We start from the raw sequence: 24,909 nt of genomic DNA, 5'->3' as shown, positions 1-24,909 counted from the left end.
CCATTACAGAAGGAGCAATACGATATGTAATAGAGATTGTCCGTATCGTAAATAACTTCATATAATTAGAAGTGTATGCGTAATTGATTTACTAGTGGCTCTGTGTGTTGGCAAAGAACTAATATTAACCTTTTTCAGGTGTAATCTGCATGAGTATAAAAAGAAGTACTAATTCACAGGAGAATATGGATTGCTAAATCATGTACGAGTAGGTCCAGCTGAGATGATGGAGTGGTTACCGGGATGGATAACCTAAGCCAGTGATTCATATAACCCTGGCCATTCAAGTCAGTAACTGCTTTCCATTATAATGATGTCTTTTTACTGTGTGCACTTTATTTGATGCAACATACATCTGTATTTTATTTTAGTTACTAGTTTATTTAATGTAGGTAGTAGTGTATATGTAGTACATGTCCTGAAGAAGTTCGCCAAAACGCAATAGTAATTACACCTCGAGCGGCGTGATATTATGTTATTTGGTATATAGGAATTCTCTATGCGTTTGGCGACTCGGCATTCGAAATGATACGATACCATGCGAGAGAATGAATGGTTATGTTAGTGGATGACTTTGACATCGCTTATATTATGTTGTAGTGCCGTAATTACTGGAAGACACGAGCCTATGTATACATATGTAACAACATTAACATAGAATCGGCATATTTATCGCGAAGCTAACCTTGGTAATGCAGGTAAGTGACACAAATGTAGTAATGTTGTGAGTAATGACACTAGTGTGAATCAGCGTGAGATAATAATAATAATAATAATAATAATAATAATAATAATAATAATAATAATAATAATAATGATGATGATGGTGTGAGTGTCAGATATATTAAGTACCTGCGATGATGGTGGTCATTGTGTTGATGAATAATTCAAGTGTATTAAGTGCATGTGGTGGTAATAGTTATTATGATGATGAATAATAAAACATGGGGATGATATCGTGATATGCCACCGATGTGTGGGTTAGCTTACATAAAATTTAGTGGTTGAAATAATGAAAAGTGCTGTGCTGTGTGGATTATTTAATAAGATGGGAGGTGACAATGAAGATTTATCTTGATGTCGCTAAATAGAACGTATTATTTAATTGCGTTATGCTAGTGTGAAGTTAGATAAAGCAAAAGGAGGTGTAACACTCGTATATAAGCAAATGCTGAAATTGTAATGCCCTAGTATAAGATGATGTTAATGTTATAATGCTCTTACATGATTGAATGCTGGGATCGTAATGTTGATATGTAAGTGTAGGCTAAGATGGTAAGGCAGATAATTATTAATTGCGATGAGATGTCGGCCACAATTGTCCTATCAATTATCGTTACGTTTCGGATGTCATATTCAAAATTTATGTCAATCATTAGGGTTTTTAGTCGGTATAACGGCGACGAGTTTGAAACGTGCATAAGGCTTACCACACGTACAGCTTCGAGGATATATGACGTGATATTAATAAGTTAGATGTTTACTTCATGGACATGGTAGTTTAGTAGATGTAGTAGAGATGTCGTATGTGGTTTTATTAACATTTAAGTGTATATATTCTTGTCCTTATGTATATTATCTTTGATTATTTATTTTATGCATTAGCATTAAGGTAACATGATCCTCGAAGGTATGCGCGAGGATGGACGTGTAATTATTGTCGCGTTGAGGCGAAACTCATCAGGACGTACGAGTTAGTTAAGGTGGTGATGATTATTTATTTTAATTAGGTTAGGCATCACATATAAAAAGACATTATTATCAGCTGAATTTGACATGAACGAGATTCTCCTATTGAAAATCTGACATCAAATCAAAACTGAAGGAATAAGAATACCTAAAACTTGTGGAGTAAAAGAAAGAACACGGTCATAATGGTAATTTTTCAAGTTTAGGCACGTTAATGAATAAATATAGATTTAGGTTCAGAATTTCAAATAGCTATTATAAAATGAGGAATGATCAATTTGAAATCACTGCATTATGTTGGATCGGGTATAAATTAATTCAATTACGACAGCCGTTTTATGTCATTACCAATTTGTTTTTCGGTAATATTTAAAATCTGGGTTATACTTTGGTTTCGTCTTAACTAGTAGAATCATTTCAATTAATAAATATAATCCGATCCAGAATATCTCCATCTTTTCAATATAAACTGGATATATATGGCCTTACTTATGAAATTAATTCAAATTCCAAGATCATATTTGGAATAATCAATTTTAATTCAAGACAAGGTCTCGATTATTACAAGCATGTCATAAATTATGAAAATAGGCGATGCAAACATAACAGCGATTGGCTTAGAAACCTTAATATAGTAATTTGAAAATAAGCTGCCCGATTGGATTCCGAATCCAATTCTCCACCATTGATGCGATTTTTATTCACCGGACCATATTAGCTAGCTGAGGCACATACAAAGTCCTGTGATCCTATGAAATAGCCCCACAACAATAAAAGAACCCATCAAGACCCTGGGTGTAGAGTGCTCCCAATGCTAATCTATGGGGCAATACCACGCGGAGGGTGCAGTATTGTTACTTGTGATGAAACAAATCATGTACTAGCTGATGATGGCCGTCAAAGAGCCGAAACCGGTACTAGTTTAATCTATTTAAAATAAATTGTGTATTGATTGGTGGAAAAACACTTTTCTTATCTATACTTTGAATCTGTCAATACGGAAAATGAAATTTATAAATAATAATAGTTAAGGCTAACAAGAAGTTAGTAAAATAACCACCTCAGACATGCCAACTTTCAAATGTGAAAAATCAGGAGAAATTTCGCAGCGAATCGCGACGTATTACAACACATCACTGATGGCAAAATATGTACAAATTCATTACAATTCAATACATTAACAATTCTATTTGCCCATATATATTTTTTTCATCATTTACATGTGAATACTAAATACTGGACATACCTGAACTGTAGAAACATGTGACTTCTCATCCTTCAATTTTTGCTCAAAGCACTTGCCTTGCTGAACTGATTTCAAGGTTAAAAGTTTCTCCAAAGTTTGTTCAGACAGCAAGGATCTGAACTGTGTTTTTGTCTTTGTGACTCTGCTAAAAATCCTTTCACATTCTGCATTGCTATGTGGAATTGATAAAATAGCAAGCATCACCTTAGAGAGTCTGTCATATTTAAGTACACCATCAGCTGATTTCATCTGACCTACCAATGCCCATTGAGCATCAATTCTTCCTTTTGCCAGGTCTGTTTCTTCGAGCTGAAAGTTACAGAACTGGGAGTGCAGAATATCAGTTTCTTTATCCAAATGTTCCGTTTCACTAGTCAAAATGTTCGGACACTTGTTAATGAAAAATCTAAGGCTAGAAAATGATGCCTTACTTATAGCAGAAATATTTGCAACTTCTGCATTAATTAAAACATCTTTGAATGGAAATTTGTGAACCATGTAGTCACACGATGAAGAGAAACACTTTCTAACAGACTTAAAGAATACGCACTTTTCCTCAGACTTCAAGGTGTTCACTAAAACAAACGCAGAGTTCCCTATCATCAAATCACAATCATCCTTTTGATTTGCTGGAGTATGATAATCTACATCAAGGAGAGAGGAGGATCTTTTAATAACGTCTGGTTTCACAAACCTTGCCATCACATTCTTCAATAGTTCCTCCAAAACTGACCTCAATAAGTGGATGTGCGGCATACTTGACTGAAGAGCTACGTTTGGATTCTCAAAGATATCCATAAAACTTGAGAGAAAACGGCAAAACGATTTATGTAAATTTGATGAAAGGAACATGAAAAGTCGTTCTTCACGTGACAATGCATGGCTCTTAGTGTGATCAGTAGTTTCATTTTTTTTTTTAGTGAAACTGATGACTGGGTTTTCCTTTTAACTGAGGAGTGAGGTGAAATGTTATGACATTCCTTAATGTTTTCAGACAAACAAGACACATCTGAACTTAAACTGCGCTTAGGAATTTTGTAAGTCTTCAAAGTTCCCATCTGAGAATCCTTACTCACAATTTTGCTCCTGAATAATGTAACCAAAGGGTCCCACTGAAGCAAAATCCTATCTAAACACCTTCTTAGTGATAACCATCGAGTAGGCACATGCTTCAGAATTTTCCTGATCTCAGTGTTGTGTAAAGTCTGAAATTCTCTGCACTTTTCTTTCCTCTTTGCACTCCTTTCCAGATAATAAAATATATCAATTATACTTTCATCTACATTTACGGGCAAGCATGCCGCACCCTTCTCGGCAGCAAGATTAATTAGGTAACAAGAGCAGCCTACGATGATTATGTTACTATTTTCCCGCTTCAAACATCCTGCCACACCATTCTTTAATCCTACCATTACTGGAGCATTATCAGCACCAAGAGCTAGGCAGTTTTTTAATGGAATAGAGAATTCCCGAAAAGTTGAGAGCAAAAGATTGGCAATGTTAGCTCCAGTAGCATCCCCTTCTAAATTAGGCACAGAGAGTAGACAACTCTGAATTTCATTGAGTTCAGGCCTAAAAAATGTTACAACAATGGGATTTATCTTCAAGTCGCTTTTATTGCTACCATCAGTAGCAACAGAAAATGCATTCACCTGCAAATGTTATACAATTTTCGCCCTTTCTTCCAAGCACATTTCTGTAATGATAGCCGCTGTTTTCGTTCTAGCACACCCATACCGTTAAGCGATTTCCGAATCAGGAAACATTTTGCGAAACAAAGGTCCGGCGTGATCGGTACAATTTACAGGCAGGTTATGTTCTACTATAAATGACGTAAATAACGCCTCGGCATTCGTCACAGGATTTACATCTTGGTTTTTACATGAAAAGTTCAGTTTCTGGTTTCTTTCTACACACTGGACACTCTCCTTATGTTTTCTCGTTTGCATATGCTTGAGTATATCGCATTTCCCGCCATGTGCAACTGAAAATTCACACCTACATATAGTACAGAATGTGAATGTTGGTCCCTTTCTGGATTCACTCAAACACGGAAACTCTTCCCTATAAGCACTTTTAAACACTGTATCATATTTCTTTTTTGACATTTTGGCCAAAACAAATATTAAGGCACAACACGAGCACTTCTATGGGTAAAACAACTATGGTGTGCTACTTCTGAGGTTAGGTTACTCCAAAGAGAATGTTACTCGCTTGACTCGCTTGCAAAGAGAATGATGCCCGGTTTCACCAACCTTCGTCAAAATGTCTTGATGATCATCAAATATGACGGTCGATCAAGGTTTGACGATTCGTTAAAATGAGAAGCGTTTCACCAACGCAGATTGGCTTTATTTGAGGCTTTGTCAAATATGACACTTCGTCAGAATAATATTTCGGTTTCCATGACAAATTAATGTATGTTGGCCTTTCTGATTCGCTTGTAAAACAAAAGAGGGTTAGGAAGCAATATAATTCAGTTCCTGCGAGTTATGTTATGTTTCTCTATTGAATTAACTCATATCTAAAAGTTAGTTATTTAATATTGTTTTGATAACTACTAAGAAGAAATGGACAAGAAAGAAACTTTTAACAAAAGGGGAGAGAATTTCTCCAAAGAAGAGAAGGCATTAATGGTAAGGTTAGTTGCTGAAAAGAAGGATGTAATAGAAAATAAGCGAACTGATGGTGTGACTGTAAAAGAGAAGGAAAGAGCTTGGGAACAATTAACAGACATGTTTAATGCTAGAGATTTTGTTAAAAAAAGATCTACGAAGCAGCTGAAGTCATTTTATGACAATTTTAAGCGCAGGTCGAAACAACAGAAGGTCCAGGATAAGATCAACATGAATAAAACGGGAGGTGGAGCAGCTGAAACCTCATCATTAGATGAAACCTCTTCTCAATTATTATCTATTATCTGTGAGCAAGTGGAGCCCATTCCTAACGAGTCTGACTGCGACGCTTTCTATATAGATAAAATAGATAACACCGGTCGCGAAGGATGCTGTGGAGATGAAACAAGTGCGACACATAACCTCTCGGCTATGTCGGAGATCACACCTCATGAAGAATCAGTGATGTCAGCTGTTTCTCCGATTCCTGTTTCTACCGAGCAAGTACTGATATCGCAGCTGACACCAGTGTCAACTACTTCGAAGAATCTGTGGAGTGCAAGGAATAGGCCCAAATTAAATAAAGTGAAAAAGACCGAAGCTGCCAAAGCCCGTGAGAAACTTTCCGAACTGTCTGAAGAAAGACGAAAACTATGCAACCTAGAGTTGAAGAACTTAAAAGAAAAACATGATTCAGAAATGCAGCTTCTTGAAATGCAGAAAGAAACTGAACACATGAAACAAGAAAATGAAAAGCTTAAAACATCTGTGTTGCAAGCAAAACTTGCCAAGTATTTGAACAAGTAATTATTTATTAATAATGTAGTATCGCTAGTATTGAAACTATTTTTTTTTTTTTTTTTCTTTCTCTCGTCCAATACAAGGGAGTGCTAGAGAACAATAATTTGCATCTCTGCATTGTGTGACAAAATACATATCGGTGAAACGAATGAACAAAAATTACATTGATGTAGACACAATTTAAATTGCCAGTAAATTGAAAGCAAATTAGTTAAAAAGTTCATATCATTGTGTAAGAACATTTCATTAAAATGCTTGCGAATTTGATTGTTTAACTTGACTACTTTCTTAGAGGAAATGAGTTTCGACAATCCTTTCACGAACAGCAGCAGGCGCACCGTCACGAAGAACATCTACGGCGGGGACAGGTACCGCATCAAATATAAGATAATTTCTGTCATGAGCTCTTTTCTCTTGCAAATACTCACGAAGCTCTTGATCATCGGGGGGATCCTCCTCTCTAGTTTGTATTGCAATATTGTGAAGAACAGCAGTGGCTACTATGATGGTTAATGCAGTTCTTACTTTTGTTCTTAATCCTAAAGATAGAACAGGAAACCTCCTTTTCCACACCCCATACTGTCTCTCCACAGTGTTTCTTGTCTCCACATGAGCTTTGTTGTAGTTTTCTTGACCTTCAGTCCTTGGATTCAAAAAGGGAGTTAGAAGATAGGGGGCTAAACGGTAACCATTATCACCCAATAAATGCCCTTCTGGTATTCTTCCTGTTTCGAACATCATTCTGATTTCTGAGTTATCAAAAATGAAGCTATCGTGTACCGAGCCGGGCCATCGTGCTACTACATTTCTAATCAGTAGATTCGCGTCAGAAATGGTCTGAACGTTAATGGAAAAATATTGTTTTCTGTTGCGAAACATTTCCGCATTATGACCGCCAGGAGACTGTATTGGTACATGAGTACAGTCAATTGCCCCTATTACACCCGGAAAATTACATATACCATAAAATTCCTGAATAACAGCTCGTACTTCATCTGCGCTAGGAAAACAAACATAGTGATGTATTAAATAGGCGATTGCTTCAGACACATTCTTGATATATCTACTTATTGTAGCTTTCGAAACTCCATTTGTATCTCCAATTACTATTTGAAAAGAGCCAGTAGCATAAAAACGGAGTGTCAGAAGCAGTTGCTGGATAGGAGTGAGTGGTCTATTCCTATTAGTGGGATATTCAAGCCTTGCTTCAATTTGTTCTAATAATTTCAAAGTCACTTGTTTAGAAAGCCTGTACCTCATAACAAATTTCGAAACGTCCATCGTGTGGAAATGGTCATTTCGTTCCATAATTTCTCTTTCAGGTCCAAGATTCTCCAACAGTTCTATATACATAATCTCAGCGTCGAAATTCTCTCCCATTTTGCACTACGAGTTTTAACATATAAATGAGCACAATAATAATTGAAAAGAAAACCGGTTTTTCACTTAGTGCACTCACGTTCTCAAATAAAATTAAGAGAGGAAAAACATAGAATGACAAATAATTAGGGAGTAGATACAGTACAATATCAATGTCCAGAATAAAACTATCGTATTCCTCCACTTTACAAGGCACTATTTAACAACACTCCAAATGACGACTATTCTCACTTCATATGTAGAGCAAACCTGTTATCACGAAGCCATTGCACTGCACTTCAATTCATCGTACACTAGCACTGCTTGTATTGCCGATGCGCAATACCGAAGTAATAATCATCCTCCGTTGAAGCTATAGTCATAAAGTTTGCTGTTGAGATATGCGATATGCAGCGGGCCTTTTCTTGACTTCACTTGTGGTAGCTCACCTCGACTTAACGACAGCAATGTTGTTAGTAATTTATTTCGCCTGATCACACTTCCTTGAATTTAAATCAAGTCTGTGACCGTTCGTCAGTTTGACAGGAGTAGATATGTCTAAATTGCAATGAACATTACCATATGTTTACAGCATGGTAGCCATTTTAATTAACTTGAGGATCGTCAAGTGAGATGACGAACGAAAAACCATTCTTCAAAGTTGAGGAAGGATTTGATGATCATCAGTGAAAATGGATGTTGGAGAAACGTAAAAAGTGGATTTGACGGACCATCAAATATTTGACGATCGTCATCTCCCTTGACGAAGGTTGGTGAAACCGGGCATGACTGTATTATAGATCAAAGAGCAGCACATGACTAGCCACCGTGCCCCGTACTGCCATCTGGTATCATTATTAGAACTACTATCGACCAGCCATACTCAGCCATATATCGATAGAATGAGGAAATACGCGGGAGTTTAAAATAATACGAAAATTACGGATATTGCTCTGAAAATCGGGAGATCGGACCTGGCGATCGGGAGATCGGGAGGAACGATGAAAAATCGGGAGACTTGGCACGTCTGCCACCTAATCAATACTTTATTATTGCCTCAGGCAAAATTGAATATAAATTAGCACTTACAGGACATGTTTCGACCTCTTAGTGGTCCTCTTCAGCTGTATAAAGAAAGAATTGAGAAGAAAAAACATTAGGACAATAAGCACAAATAATAAAATTTCTTTGGAGACTCCTTTATTAAAAAATGGAGGTCATCAGAACAGGACATCTTGCCTCTCATTCTTGTTTGGAAAAGATGTTTATTCTGCGCTGTCTAGAGGGTTTGTCTTTGAGCGCGACCTGGTGAAGTAACGATGTGACACAATCTGACAGTTCATGCAAAGCTCTGGAGAGAAGGGAAGTAGAGTTTTGTCGTCATCTAAAATATCATGTGAGGGAGGAGGGAGATGGGGCTGTGCTTCTGCGATGTCGTGTTTGATTATATCTCTTGTCCGCCTTGTCTGTTTTAAGACTACCCATTCCAAGTATTTACTAATGTTCTCGTATAAGATTTTTTTGTTAGTTGTTTCCGTTAAGATTCTCTTCACCGTTTTCTAATTTATCAAGAACAATGTGGATGTTTTCAAGGTTGTTCATTAGATTTCTTTTATTTATCATACAGATAATTTGAAGGTCCTGTCTGCTATTGGTGAATTTGTGGGTGGACTCTTTCATATGGGATCCCATGGCAGGTCGTGCTCAAAGACAAACCCTCAAGACAGCGCAGAATAAACATCTTTTCCAAACAAGAACAAGAGGCAAGATGTCCTGTTCTGATGACCTCCATTTTTTAACAAAGGAGTCTCCAAAGAAATTTTATTATTTGTGCTTATTGTCCTAATGTTTTTTCTCCTCAATTCTTTCTTTATACAGCTGAAGAGGACCACTAAGTGGTCAAAACATGTCCTGTAAGTGCTAATTTATATTCAATTTTGCCTGAGGCAATAATAAAGTATCGATTAGGTGGTTATTTTACTAATTTCTTGATTATATTCATCGATATGGTAATGAAATGGACAACTTGTAATAGTTAAGGTTTACAGTATTCTGCTTTTAGATTAAACAAACTGTGTAAAAATAACCTACAAGTACTTAAAAGGGTTCTTTTAATTATACCGAAGAAAACTGCAAACGAACATGCAAAAACAACATCTCAAAGGATGAAAATGACGCGCATTTTTAACCCCGGAGGTTACCTCCGTGCACGACTAGTAACGTAATAATTTTTGCGCGACTAGACAAGGGTTAAAATCAGTTAGTTTTCTCAATAGAATGTTTGCTGCTGGAGTTGCTTTACCTTTACTTGCAATTACATTTCCCAAGTGCACAATGACACATTTCCAATCAATCACTAGAGATGATACACAACCAAACTTGTTAGCCACCCATCTTACAATGTGCAAATTACTCTCGCCTAAATTCTTGTAGCCTTTGGGGAGATTGCTGGTAGAATTTTATAGTGACTTCAGTAATGAACCAAGTTCCCTTTTTTTTTTTTTTTACAGAACACATTTAATTGAAGCCTATGTGCTATGTAGTGCAGAGCAGCAATATGTTTGACCTTTTGTCTAATGTTATGAATTAATCTATTATGTGCACCAAGCACAGAAGCACTACCATCTGGTTCAGTGCCAACTAAGTTTGAACCAGACAACTATTCTGAAATGTCAAGTTTCTGAAGTTCATTTTCAGGTCTTCCCATGTACCCACCTTCACTTCCACTTTCTAAAGGTGTGAGTGATAGGAAAATGTATTTGATTTTGAAGTTCCTAACAAATCCATCCAGCAGTAAACTAAAACACAACTTGCTTCTTTCAGCTCAGAAATTAAGTCAATTCTTAGCACCTTAGCAACTTGAATGACAAATTCCTTGTAACTAGTTCTGTTGCAACACTACTCTCTCAGCCTGCACTCAATTTCTCACCCAGTATTATAATCCAGCAAAATCTGTGAACAGCCTATTATTCTTTGCACTATAATATTCAATATTGAAAATCATCTTCAAATTGCCAAACATATTAGAAACCATTTTCTTTATACACAAGGCCACGGGCATTGTTTCTGGAAACAACGTTGTATTACAAGCTGCCAAACAGTTTCTGTGTTTGAAAGATTTGTTATGTTTCTTAAATGTTTCCAGTTTAAATGGCCCTGTAAAAATTGTACAGCTGATTTGAAGAATTTGGAAACAAAACACAAGATTTACATTGAGCCATGCCTGCAGTTTCAAAGATTGCTGGCCAAGGTATTTCTTTCACCACTCTTTTTTTAATTTACCTGCTTGTAGACCTACTAAAACAGCTACATTTCTCACTTCAGATTTAACTTCATTTACAGGCTCTCTTGCAGGCGTTCTGAAAACCGAATGAGTTGGCCATACATTTAGGGGTGCGCAGCTGTGAGCTTGCATTCGGGAGATAGTGGGTTCAAACCCCACTGTCAGCAGCCCTGAAGATGGTTGTCACTGGTTTCCTATTTTCACACCAAGCAAATGCTGGGGCTGTACCTAAATTAAGGCCACGGCCGCTTCCTTTCCACTCCTACACCTTTCGTATCCCAACGTCGCCATATGACCTATGTGTATCAGTGCGACATAAAGCAACTTACAAGAGAAAAGCTGTACTGAAAGCCTGTACTATGCTGATTATGGAAGAACCTGTCGTATTTTTTGCATCTCTGTTTTCTTCCAATACCCGCTTAATACGTATAGGAATTGTGAAGAATTGTGTCAAATTAGCCTGGTTTGATTGGTCACCACACTCAGGTTTCTTACTGCATCTGATGTTCAAATGAAATCACAATATTAAACGCCCACAATAACAGAAGATTTATGATTTACAGGCCTAAGCCCCTCATTTATTAAATCTTGAATAACAATAAACGACATGCGTAGAACCACTAAAATGTAAACACAGTATCAAAGATTCATTGTACTTTTGACTACATGTGACTATGACATAATTAGTTCTCATTTCTTCTACCAAAGGTTCTGCTGTTATAATAGATAAGGGCCAACAGCATTATGCACATTGATTATGCATTATCGTTACTGCAAAGTCTCTCATTCTTGGATATACATCGATGATCCCGTGCAGAGATAAAAGAATTCTCTTTTGTCTTGCAGTTATTTATTTTCAAGAAGATTGTGACGTGGATATAAGCTTGTTCAGTGAGGTCACATCATATGTCATGGGGATTTTGTTGTAGACTGATGGGTAGGAGAAGAAAGAAAGTATGAAAAAACGGAAAAAAGATTTTTTTTTTTCCAGTAGCCAAAACTTAGATGTCAGTAGCAAAAATAATTGCCATGGCAACCTGGATTTCTGCACCCCTGCAATAATGTATAGCAAATTTCAGTGGAGTGCAAAGTTTGTGGGTTCTCTCACAACAAAGCCCTTTCCGCTGGTGAAAAATACAGAGGAGGAAGTGTTTTCAATCACAAGAACTAGAAGTTGATTCTTCTTATTCTTCTTCTTCTTCTTCTTCTTCTTCTTCTTCGGCTTTTTCCACAACTGTGGGGTTGCGGGTGCAAACTGTGTTGCACATGTGGGTTCGGTCCTGTTTTACGGCCGAATGCCCTTCCTGATGCTAATCATATGTGGAGAAATGTAATCACTATTGCAAGTTTCTGTTGTGGCTGGTAGTGTGGTATGTTGTCTGAATACAGAGCAGTGTGTTAAGACAAATACAAACACCCAATCCCTGAGCCAAGGCAGAAGAATTAAACAGACTCAATTAAAATGCCCAACCCAGCCAGGAAACGAAAACAGGGCTCTCTGTATTGAAGGCCTCAATGCTGACCATTCAGCCAAGGAGTCAGACAAGGACTAGAAGTCACTACATTTTAAAATGTATTTACAATGTAGGATAAAACATACCTGCTGCATCTGCATAGGCGACTGGAACACTTGCTGCTGTTGCTGCTGCTGTTGATATTGCACCATTGCAGGATTTCCAAGAGCTCCAAGAGCTGTTTGAGTGAGCATCTGATTTTGAAGCTGTTGCTGCTGAGCCACGCTAGTGGCTATTGCCTGGGCTGTAAGTCAACCAAAATCACTATATTACCACCAGAAATCCAGAGAAAGAAACTGAAGTCAATAGATAATACGAAAATATATTTAAGTTCAGAACCAGCTACTGGTAGTCTTGAACAAGATGTTAGGAAGGGACATGATATAGGAAATACTGCTTCACGAGTTCAAAGTAGGTAAGCTTACTGTCTACTGGTACTGTGCAATGTTAATTAAATGCTGAGTCATGAGTCCTCCAATTCAAAGTAGAATCCTGATGATGATGATGACGATGGAGGTTATTATCATTATTATTTTTATTATTATTATTACGACTGCTCATGCTGTTGTTTCAAATGTTCACAACAGATCGGTCTAGTTTGACCACCATACATGTAGACTTTCAGCCATCCTGACTTAGAGTCCATCAGGGTGTCCACCAAATCCAGATTTTAAAATTCCCTGATATTTCCCTGTTTTCCAGACAAAAAAACCAGTTTTTTCCCTGACACATGATAACAAAAAACATAATTATAAAGAAAGTGTCAGTAATATTAAAATACATTTTTAAAACTTGACATCAAAAAAAAAAAAAAAAAATGAGCAATTAATGTGCATATTAAAACTTGGAAGTTTAATTTAGTCTGATTAAATTCACTTTAAGTTTTTTTAAATGTATTACCATTACTGCTTCAGCGAAAAAACTTCTTTGTAGCCACCAATGACTCGAGCTTCTGAAATCACCCTCCAATTCTTTTCTAATTCTTTCAGCAACAAAGCGGCCTTTCTCTTATTTTTTGCAAAGAATCTTCTACTTCCAATATTTCATGTTTATCCTTTAGATTTTGAACGTACAAAGCATGAGCACTCGTTGCAGCATGGAGCATGTTCTTCTTAATGGAGACCTTTTCAATTCCACCAGGGTTTGGGATAGAATCATATATTATTCTTTGTGCTACAAGGGATACTTGTAGCATGTCCTCTACTATAATTTTTTTATTAACAGGAAAACCACATTCAAGTGAAGCATTTCCATGAAACAATATTGGTATCATTTTGAGAAATGAAGCCAACTTTTCTGTTTTCAAATTTACTATTGGAAGAACAGTGCAAAGCCAAAAGTGATCTAACCTCTCGTCTTTAGAATACAAAGAATTCACTTCTTTCAAAGTATCATTCTCACAAACAGAAGTGAACTCCCTTCGTACATGAACGGCTTCATTACCCGAGATCCATTTGTTTTCAACAAAGGCATTTGAAGCTATCCTTAGCAGTCTGCTGCTTAGAGGCTACTTGCCTACACTTGGATCGAAACAAGAAATTAATTTAGTCAGTTTATATGCTAGCGGTGAGCAGATGTGGCCAACAGCTGGAAACTGCAGATGATGACGACGATATGCCAGCGGTGACCTTTCCAGTAACTATTTGCACAAAGCTACCATTCCTCTTAGACAATCTGTGCAAAACACTAATATATCTCTATCATTTAATCCAGGATTGCCATGAAGTGCTGCTTTAGCAGCATAACCTATGTCAATTTTAGATGCAGGCAGAAGATTTTCTTTAATCTCTAAATACGTTTTAGGAGATTTTCTGAAGACTGCAGTGACTCAGACTTAACAAACCTTGACATGATATTTATCATCAATGAAAGATTCATAAACGAGTGATGCTAATGGGAAATCTGTCTGAAACTTTTAGGAATGGTCCCAAATCTCCAACAAGTGATAATAAAAATGACAACTTGGCCTTAAGAACCTTATCTTTAAGTGAAGTTGATACTATTTTGAAGCTGTTACAGCTTGGGATTTTCTTGTCTCTGTTTGTTCCTTCCACATATTTTTTGACATTAGGTAGGATATCTACAGCATGTTCAATGACTTGAAAATTTTCAAGCCATCTTATAGCACAATATTTTGAAGGAAATATGTTTGAACCTGAATAATGTATATAATCAGCACGACTTGCAAGAGCGTAGCAAAACAAGAAGTGAAGAGCACGAAGAAACTCTGCAATATTCCACTGGGTTTCTTTTACTGCCATTTTATATGAATTGTGCACAGTATGCAAGCCACAAGATCCAATGTTCAACAAAACAGGAGCATCTAGATCATCTAATAAATTACCAAAATCCTGAAGGAACTTTTTATTAACATTTGGATCATCCACTGAAATTTGTAATTTTTTTTTGATAGAGTCCTTGCTGTGCTTGCAAAAAACCATTCAACAAATCTGAGGAGGTAGAGTGACCAAGAAACATGGAATCAAAATAAAAAGTGCATACTTCATTAGTATCAGGATTGAAACAATGAACTACAAGATCCATTTGGCCTATCTGAGAAACTTTATTCAGCGACTCATCAAACGCAATGGTGAAATGTGTGCACTTACTACCCATCTCAAGAACTTGTTTATGGAAATAGAGAGCCAAACCATGAGTGATTGTACATGCAACTTTTGTTCTGTGCAGTTGAACTTTCAAAGCTGTTTCAGAGTCTGGAAACATTACTGGAAAAAACTGATAACGCAATATAGGTCTAATTCATTGAGCTCACTATTCCCCAACAACACAGAATATTCAATAGTAAGCAGATCAAAACATTGAAAATTCGATCGATCAATCATATAGCTATTGATATTATTGATTACTTCACATTCGAGATCACACTTTAACTTTTCATTAAAATTTATTCCTGGTATAACAGACATGCCCTAGATTAATGTTATAAAAACTAAAAAATGTGTTTGTATTACACGGATAAATACGGTAGGTCAATTTTATCTGGCAGAAGAATGAACTTCCAGATTTTTTCCTGAATTCCCTGACATTTCCAGGTTTTCCCGCTAATTATCGAATTCCCAGACATTTCCCTGTTTCCCAGGTTTTTCATACGGGTGGACACCCTGAATAGTCATAGCGTCCGCCATGCCAACTGGCAGTGGGCTTGGCCCGGCACCGTATAGGCCCACCCCTTACGCTTCAGCTGCGCCAATCACAAGCAGTGCTTAAGTCCTAGGCCAGCCCCACTCGCTTCCGCTCGCGGTCCCGTAGCAGAGGAGTATGGAAATGACTCCACGATTAATCTGGAGTGTTCCATCTCGCGATGTTCCTGGATCCATCCAGCATCCGGACGATTCTAGAAGGGCCAGCGCATGTATATAAGAGGGAAACGAACTGCCTGCAGTCAGTGAGAGTTAGACTGAGTTAGAAGTTGGTGTGGTTCAGTCGTGAGCGACTGCTAGTGTAGTGAAGTATGTGGACTGCCGTGGTTATCGGACTAGTGTGCTACAGTGCGGACTGTCGGCGAAGGAGAGAACGTGTAGCCGTGCGACGTGGGGTCTTGTGTGTAAGTGTAAAACTGTGTAGTGTGAGAACAAGTGAGAAACGAAGGGAGAGAGAGCGCGTGAACTGCGTAAGTGTGTGTTATGTACAAAAGTTGTGTGTAGTCTTGTGTAGTTTAGTGCTTAGCAAATAAATCTTAGTATTGAAGCTACCAGTCTAGTGTTAATTGATCCTACTACCCGCCAACTCACTCCAATACATACACATACAAATGCTGTGAAACGTAGCCAGGCAATATAATGTATCTCTGAGGTAGCTTAGATATCCACCCTCCCTCAGCTTAAATGAACTCACACTCCACACATGTGTGCAGCGACATCGACAAGAGCGCAGTTTTGAGCGCGCACTCGTGGAGTACAGCTGTAATGATCTTGAAGCAAGATCAGGGGAGCTGGTTGAAAGTTTAATGCGCTAGAGTTTGCAATGCAAGGCAGTGTTATGAATGACTGCAAGAGACTTGCGGTGAAAGTGCATTACCTTACCATACTGTAGCACAGTGGGTCAAGGCCTTCAGAGGCAGGCGACAAAATGGGACAGACATGTAACGGCCTGGTCATCCTGCAGTACGTGATGACGAGGTACAGAATGTGAACGCGTCAGTGCTGGCGGATTAGAACAACACAATTCGTAAATTGGCCAACGAGACAGTACTGGTGCCTTAGACTGTGCTGCAAATTCTGAAGAAGCAGCTGGGAATGCGACTGGGATTGTGTTATCATAAAGCAGACCGCTTCCCAAAGATGTACCGTTAATGCAAAGTATTACTGTGCGCTTTGCAAACAAACCTGTTAGCAGCTCTAAGAAGAAAACAAGGACACTTCCTGAATAACCCACACATCATTCTGCATGACAATGCAAGGCCGCATGCAGCAGGAGCTAGACTGAGTTGTTCAGTCGCTGGGGCTGGAAAGTGCTTTACCCACCACTTATTCTCCAGATCTCAGCTCCTGCAGCTATGATCTCACCCCTAAAATGAAAGCACCACTTCGAGTGGCCTGCTTCCGCACAGTGGATGACATTCTCCAGGTCATCGATCGCTCCGTCCGCGACCTTCAGAGATCAGGCGCTTTCAACGGCGTCCAACGGCTTCCACATCACTGGAAACAAGTGCTACACAACGGTGGTGATTACTTCGAAGGCCTGTAAAACACCTAACATTGTAAGTATGCTATAGAGTATTATCTAAATAAAAAACAGTTGCCACTATTAAAAAAATCAACCCATGTACATTGTCACCAAACTGAATCCCTCCATCCCTCCCTGCCATTTTCTACCTTGAGGTAAATGGTGAATGTATAAACTGAACAACAAAGGTGAAAGATTACAGCCTTGTCTAATCTCTCTAACCTCTTATAACCAAGAACTCATTCTACCATCAATAACTGTAACTGCGGTCTTATTGTCAACACAAATGCCTTTCATTGCCCGTATTAACCTACCCATCATTCCATAATCCTAAGTACAGCTTATATATTTTCCCAAGGTACTCTGTTATTGCCATTCCCTAGGTCTACAAAAAGGGAACATAACTGTCCAGTACTCTTATCATCATCACTGTGTACTAAAGGCACTGTCTTGTCACTGTAGCCACATGTGACGATCTTCTGCTAGCCTCTTCATGTTGCTATATGAACCACATGCCAGTTCACTGACAGAGTTCTTGATGTATGACATCCTTGGTCGTCCCCTGGGTCTCTTTCCCAGTACTTTACCTTGAATGACAGTTTGGAGAAGAGGGTCATGTCTGTTACGAGCTCAACTTCGCTTACCTTATCCATACTTCTCCACTCCGATTTAGTGCACATTATATTGCGCTGCTTCACGAACTTTCAGCTTACAAGTCTGTCTCACCACTGCTTTGACTGTTGCCCCTCCACGCGCAATCTCCGTGACGTCACTCGGTTCCAGTGTTTTCTCGAGCTCGCTTCGCTTCCGTATATATACTCGCCGCTTTCTCTTGTCCGGCGATCAGGTGTGATTGATATGTTGTAATCGGCAGTGAGAGCTTGAGCAGTGTACACGGCTGGACCCTGTGCATTTCAATTTTACTTCATTCTTCTTTACGTACTGGGTGAGCAGACTTTTATTATTATTATTATTATTATTATTATTATTATTGTCATCTATTCAATTTTGCCCTCTCTTTCTCCATATGGGCTTGGCTAATGCTTGGATTTCGAACTCTAGTCCCTTCAGGACTCTACGAAATTACGCTGTGCCAAACTATTGGCTTTAGACTTGTGGTGGAAATGTGAAGGAAGAAGTGTGATGGACTAGCGATATTGTGGTGACCTTCAACTTCAAAAGTGTTGTGCATGAACTTTGCCTTCCCTCGTTTTGAAGTGGGACTTGACAGCCTGATCATTTCCCTTTCCCTGCTGTTTGTTTCTTGGTTTTCTTTTCCCGTTCCTCTTTCCATTCTCCTTTTCGTCTCCCGTTCGTATTCTCTCATAATTGGCTAATGAAATTTGGTAACATTGTGCTCTGCCAATTTTGCACTGCGTCTGCTGCTTACATTTCGAATGTTCTAGTATCTTTCTGTCTTAAACAAGTGTGTGTTAGATTTTTGGGGGATATGATGTCGTTTTATTGCGTAGCATTTTAGGTACTGGAAAGTTCCCTTTAACTTGTATAATTTTTACTTGTTCCTTTTTAAAATTTCTTGCTGTTTTTTGCGCGGTATTCATGTGAACGTTGTCATATTGGAACTTGAATGTAATGAGAACATTAATTTATTCCTATAGCCCTTATCTCGTACCTGAGTATACCAAAGATTTATTGTGATTTGTGTGGTTACCCCTTTTAGTGCCTGTATGAACCAAAATACGACCTGTCAATAACTTGTATGATTCCCCTTTTCTATGGTGTATCAAATGGTCCAATTTTTTACTCTCTGTTGTGAAAACATTTGTTATCTCTTTTGAAGTTGTTTCAATATATATGTTCATCTTTTCTAAACCTGTGCTTTTGGGAGTTCTCATTTCTGTGTTCCCTTTCGTTTTGCTTGGTATGTACCTACCGCGGAAATTCCCCTTGGGAAAAGGCCCATAATCGTAATCGGCACTTGACTTGGGATGTGATCTGCACTGATTGTGGTTATTCGAAGCATGACATTTGAATAGTGCCATTACTCCATTCTACACGTTTCCCTGCGCTCTGCTTTGCTAAGTTCTCTGTGCGGCATACCAGCACATATTACTGGGAGTCTTTCGCTTCCTTCATATCCAACTTTCGTTGATATTTGCCTAGCGATTGCTGCAAGTACTTGGAAATACATACTCATATTTAATTATACCAATGTACCGCAACATATGAACCACATGCCAGTTCACTGACAGAGTTCTTGATGTATGACATCCTTGGTCGTCCCCTGGGTCTCTTTCCCAGTACTTTACCTTGAATGACAGTTTGGAGAAGAGGGTCATGTCTCAGTACGTGTCCAAGGAACTTTGTTTTCCTATTCTGTATCGTATTTAATAAGCACCGATCCTCTTTTATGATATTTAAAACAAAGTCTTTTTTTTTTTAATTTTTTATCCATCCAACTTGTCTTTGTAATTCTTCTCCAAAACTACATTTCAGCACCCTCAAGTTTTGTTTCTTCCTGTTTCTTTAACGTCCAGGTTTCGCACCCATTCAGTAGCACACTCCGTCTTGAGAAATGATTTTCTGATCTCCAAACGTAGATGGTTGTTTAGTAATAAATTTTTCTTATTTTGGAAGGCTTGTTTTGTTACAAGGGATCTGTTATCAGAGGTAATTTCACTACCCAAATAGGAGAATTCTGTGACTTGTTCTATCGGTGTGTTATTCAATTTTAAGTGTTTTCTACCTGTAGGCTTCTCTTTATGTCTTCTATCATAAATTTTGTTTCCTTTGTACTTATTTTTAGTTTAAATTTTTTAAAGGATTTGTTGAATGTTGTTAGCATTTTACTTATATCCTTTTCAGAATTAGCTAAGAGAGCAATATCATCTGCAAAGCATATACTGTGCATCTGTATACCATTAAAATTCATCCCTTTAGTATACTCTTTCATTTCTCTAACTGCATATTCTATAAACAGGTTAAAGAGATATGTTGACAAAGTATCTCATAGTGCACTGGCACTGCCAGTAGCTCCAAGTAGCCTACGCAGTGGCCTCCACGGTTTGCACTAGACATGCGTCTTGGTAGGTGTGCTATTTACCAGCTGATGAGCCCAACTTAGCACACTGGGGCGAAACGCTGGCAACCAGGAATGAGTTACCTGGAAAATTTATAATGTCCAATAACAGACCAACCATATTGGTATTATAAATTTACTCATTCGGAACAAATATTTCAGGTTCCCTATGGGAATCAACTTCTTTATCAGTGGGCAGCCTTGTTGCAATCCACTTCTAATTTTTGCTTCTCTTGTAGTACCATTAATATTAACTTCCAGATTCAGAATAAGGTGCCTGTTTTTCCAGTCAAATCCCATATTCCTCATTATATGAAAAAGCAATTTCAACTCAACATTATCCAAGGCTTTTTCCAAGTCAATATATGCTACATAAGTTTTCCCATTGACTTCTATCCTTCTTTCCAGAATTTGACGTAATATTAATATAGCCTCCCTAGTTCATTTCTGTACTCTAAAGCCATATTGATCATTATCCAATTGTTGCTCTATTTTCCCTTCAATTCTGTCTTTAATGATAAGTAAAATCTTAGAAACATGAGAAAGGATCATTAATGTTCTATAATTTGAACAAGCCTCCGTGACTCAGACGGCAGCGCGTCGGCCTCTCACCGCTGGATACCGTGGTTCAAGTCCCGGTCACTCCATGTGAGATTTGTGCTGGGCAAAGCGGAGGCGGGGCAGGTTTTTCTCCGGGTACTCCGGTTTTCCCTGTCTTCTTTCATTCCAGCAACACTCTCCATTCGCATTTCATAGCATCTATCATTCATTAATAAATCACTTTGGGAGTGGCGACCCCATCGTACTAATAGCCTATATCTGCTTCATTCATTCCATCCCTGACCCGGTCACTGACCGGAAAACAGGTTGTAGGTTTTCATTTTCAATTCGAACAAATGCATGCATTTCCTTTTTTTGTGGAGTGTAATTGTTCTACTCTTAATAAAATCAGTTGGTAAGGTTCCTTGTTCGTAACATTCAGTAATCAATTCAAACAGACTCTTTTTCATGGTATCATCTCAGTTTTTCAAGAGTTCTGCTGGAATGGCATCCACACCAGTGGCTTTGTTCGTTTTAGTTTAGAGAGTGCTGCATCAAACTCTGCTTCAGTGATGGGCGGTCCTCTGTCGACTTCTTGAACCGATTCTAAATCCTTCAAATATTCTTCAATATTGACAATATCTTCTCCTTCATATAAGTCTTCAATGTATTCTTTCCATCAGTCACATTTTCGATTTGAAAGAGCAGTTTTCCATTTTTTTAACATTTTTCAATTACCTGACACATACTGAAAATCTGATCCTGACAGCCCTTATTTGGTCTTCTTACTCTTCACCACTGCTTGCACCCTCGTTTCCAAAATGCCTCCAAACACCTTGGCTGGTATACTGATCAATAAAATATCTCATTAGTTGTTATTATGCTTACTGTTCCATTGCTTAGAGATAGGTGCAATTACTGCTTTCTTCCAATCAGAAGCTACCATACATTCATCGCTAAACTTATCACTCCATAGAGCATTTCACCCCTCCTTTCCCAATATATTTCACGTTTGATTTCATCTACTCTTGCTGTTTAATGACAATGTAGTTTATTTACCATCCTTTCCACTACTTTGGGCATTATTTTAACCATTATTGTTCTCTTCTCCATGAACTCCATTATTTGTGACTTCAATAGAAAAATTTCCTTTTACATTGATAAGATTTTCAAAATATTTCTCCCATCTGTCCAGTGATTCCCTGGGATCTAAAATAAGTTCATCTGATTTGTCCAATATACCATTCAGTTCCCTTTTTCCTCCCTTTCTAAAATAATTCATAAGAATCCAGAAAAGAATCACTGAACTTGACCAAGCCTTTCCTAGTTATTGCCAAAAGCATCTTATGATTTCTTCTTGGGCTCTACGATGATTTGTTAACCTCTATTTCTTTCGTCTACATACAAACAATTATATATATCAACTTTGTCAGGAGCCAGTTTAGATATGCTTCTTTTTATGTTTACAAGCTGCCCTAGCTTCATCATTCTATCAAGATATCAAGCGAGTTGGTCATACAATTAGGGTCACGTGGTTGTGAGCTTGCATTCGGGAGATGGTGGGTTTGAATCCCACTATCGGCAGCCCTGAAGATGGTTTTCCATGGTTTCCCATTTTTACAACAGGCCAATGCATCCTGGGGCTGCACCTTAATTAAGGCCATGGCCGCTACCTTCCAAATCCTATCACTTTCCCATTCTTGCGTTGCCGAAAATCTTTGATGTGTTAGTGCAATGTTAAACTATCTCTTTCCTGCACATCGCAGAAGGCATGCCCCTGTACCCTTGCTGCACAGCAAACATACATTGGTAACACAACGCAGCAGCATTTAGACCTGAGTTATTTGCCTCTAAGCGCACATATGGGAGTAAAGACACAAATGGCATCTGTTAGTGAATTTCAGAACTACAGTATTGAAAAGGTTGAACCTAATAGATATCTTATCGTTGATCTCAATTCAACACAGAACAATTAATGAAGTTCATATCTGTAAATTTCATAACTACGACAAGTAAGTGATTTACACGTTGCAACACTGTGACGGTAATGCCAAACTAGCAAGCAGGGTGATGCGGGTGATGCATAGTATGCATTACTATGCCTCAAATGAAAAACAAAATGCAATGCAAAAAGTAAACTATGCCAGAACGAGAAAAAAAAGAAAAGGAAAAAGAAAGGACGATAAATTAGCTGTCAGCAAAAGATTTAAGTATGTATTAAATGAATAAGTGAAAGACTGCATGCCAAAAACCTGGATTTAATTCCAAATCTCTCCGCAATGTTGATATGGAGTGGGGGCATATGACACTGTCGATAGTAATTTGTCCATTGGTGCTATTCTACAGGAGTAGGCTATGAGCTGGCACTGGGTTTCACCCTCTTCCTTCCTCCTATCATATATCATGTCATTCATTTCATCTCATTAACTCCTCTGATGAGGTTGACATCAGGAAGGGCATTCGGTCATAAAAATTCGTATGAAGATTCATCTTGCTTCATAGACGGCCCCGCAGCACAGAAATGGAACAAGGGTCGGACATACAGTTAAGTGAATAAGTGCAAAAAAAAAAGGTATGTTGTTGTGTTCCTATTAATTCACACAGACCTGTACTTTTATTTAATTTCCTCAACCTGAAGATTTTCTACAATACTCTTATCCATCTGCAGACATACTTAACTTTCTCTATTTTAGTCCTAGTGATACTTAGCCCACTGCATATTAGATAATGGTTTGCATTATTAGATAATCTCCTGAATAGCCGTATATTCCTAATACATTTTCTGAATTCAAAGTTATTTAAGATATAGTCCATTATGAATCTGGTGTTTAGCAGTCGATAGCCTTACTCTTGAAAGAATGAACTGTAACTGCTAATTCCATACTACCACGGAAGTTCAACCTTTAAAAAAACCACCTTTTAGAACTCACACCACCAACTCAAACATTTTTATAACACACACATACACAGTTACCAATAGAATCCAATATTCCAATCCAGGTATTGACTGTAATTCCAGCTATCCTGGTCAAATCGGTAGAAATTTCCTTATCTGCTACCAAGAACATGTTAATGCCATAAAATACAATAGATTTTCAGCCATGGATGAACACATGGCAGATTTTCATCACCAATTTATATCCACTGACAATTATTTAATGATTCTATGGAAAGCAAAAAAGGTAACATTTATGAAAACAACTTTTATACACTTGGATCAGAGAAATAACCCAAACCTTAATTTGAATGAAATATCTGAGCAGACCAATATCCTTTTTTAAGCATTAGGCCTAATATTCATTCGTGATAAATGTAAAAAAGTTAAAACTCATCCTGTTATTCTTAACTCTTTCAGGAAGATTCCCCCTCTAATGCATCCCCTATCTCCCATCCCTCAAGAGTCTGTCTCAACTGATTAACATTTAACAACATGTTAAATGTTTCCTTTTTTGCTATTGGCTTTACGTCGCACCGACACATATAGGTCTTATGGCAACGATGGGATAGAAAAGGCCTAGGAGTTGGAAGGAAGCGACTGTGGCCTTAATTAAGGTACAGCCCCAGCATTTGCCTGGTGTGAAAATGGGAAACCACGGAAAACATCTTCAGGGCTGCCAACAGTGGGATTTGAACCCACTATCTTCTGGATACAAGCTCACAGCCGCACGGCCAACTCGCCCGGTGTTAAATGTTAAAACTGTTAAATGTTAACTGGTGACACCATCAACATGTTAACTGTTAAATCTTAAATACCGTTTCATTTAACATTGTGTCCATACTTATGAACATGTTAAACTTGACTTCGCTGGGCTGAGTGGCTCAGACAGTTGAGACACTGGCCTTCTGATCCCAACTTGGTAGATTCAATCCTGGCTCAGTCCGGTGGTATTTGAAGGTGCTCATATATGTCACCTCGTGCCGGTAGATTTAATGGCAAGTGAAAGAACTTCTGCGGGACAAAATTCCGGCACCTCAGCATCCCCAAAAACTGTAATAGTAGCTAGTGGCACGTAAAGCAAAAGACATTATTATTAAACTGGACATCCTTTGTTTATATACAGGTAGTTCATCATATCAGTTTGTGGTAATACATTCAGGTGGTGTCTTTTATTTTCGAACAAGGACAGTGGACTCAG

The 24,909-nt window shown here is 38.1% G+C and overlaps 1 protein-coding gene across 3 annotated transcripts in view; it reads right to left on the bottom strand.

Annotated features, from left to right (window-relative positions):
- The window catches only part of LOC136878809 (cell division cycle and apoptosis regulator protein 1), a 351,110-nt gene that overhangs the window by 284,173 nt on the left and 42,028 nt on the right, over positions 1-24,909 (bottom strand). For all 3 annotated transcript variants that reach the window (XM_067152300.2, XM_067152302.2, XM_067152301.2), the window contains exon 3: positions 12,594-12,751. In XM_067152300.2, coding sequence (XP_067008401.2) covers positions 12,594-12,751 — 158 coding nt within the window. The remainder of the gene's footprint in view (positions 1-12,593; positions 12,752-24,909) is intronic.

This window comes from Anabrus simplex, chromosome 8 (genome assembly GCF_040414725.1).
Source record: "Anabrus simplex isolate iqAnaSimp1 chromosome 8, ASM4041472v1, whole genome shotgun sequence".
NCBI lineage: Eukaryota > Metazoa > Arthropoda > Insecta > Orthoptera > Tettigoniidae > Anabrus > Anabrus simplex.
Note: the sequence above shows the minus strand (reverse complement) of the source record. Positions and strands in the feature narration are given on the sequence as shown.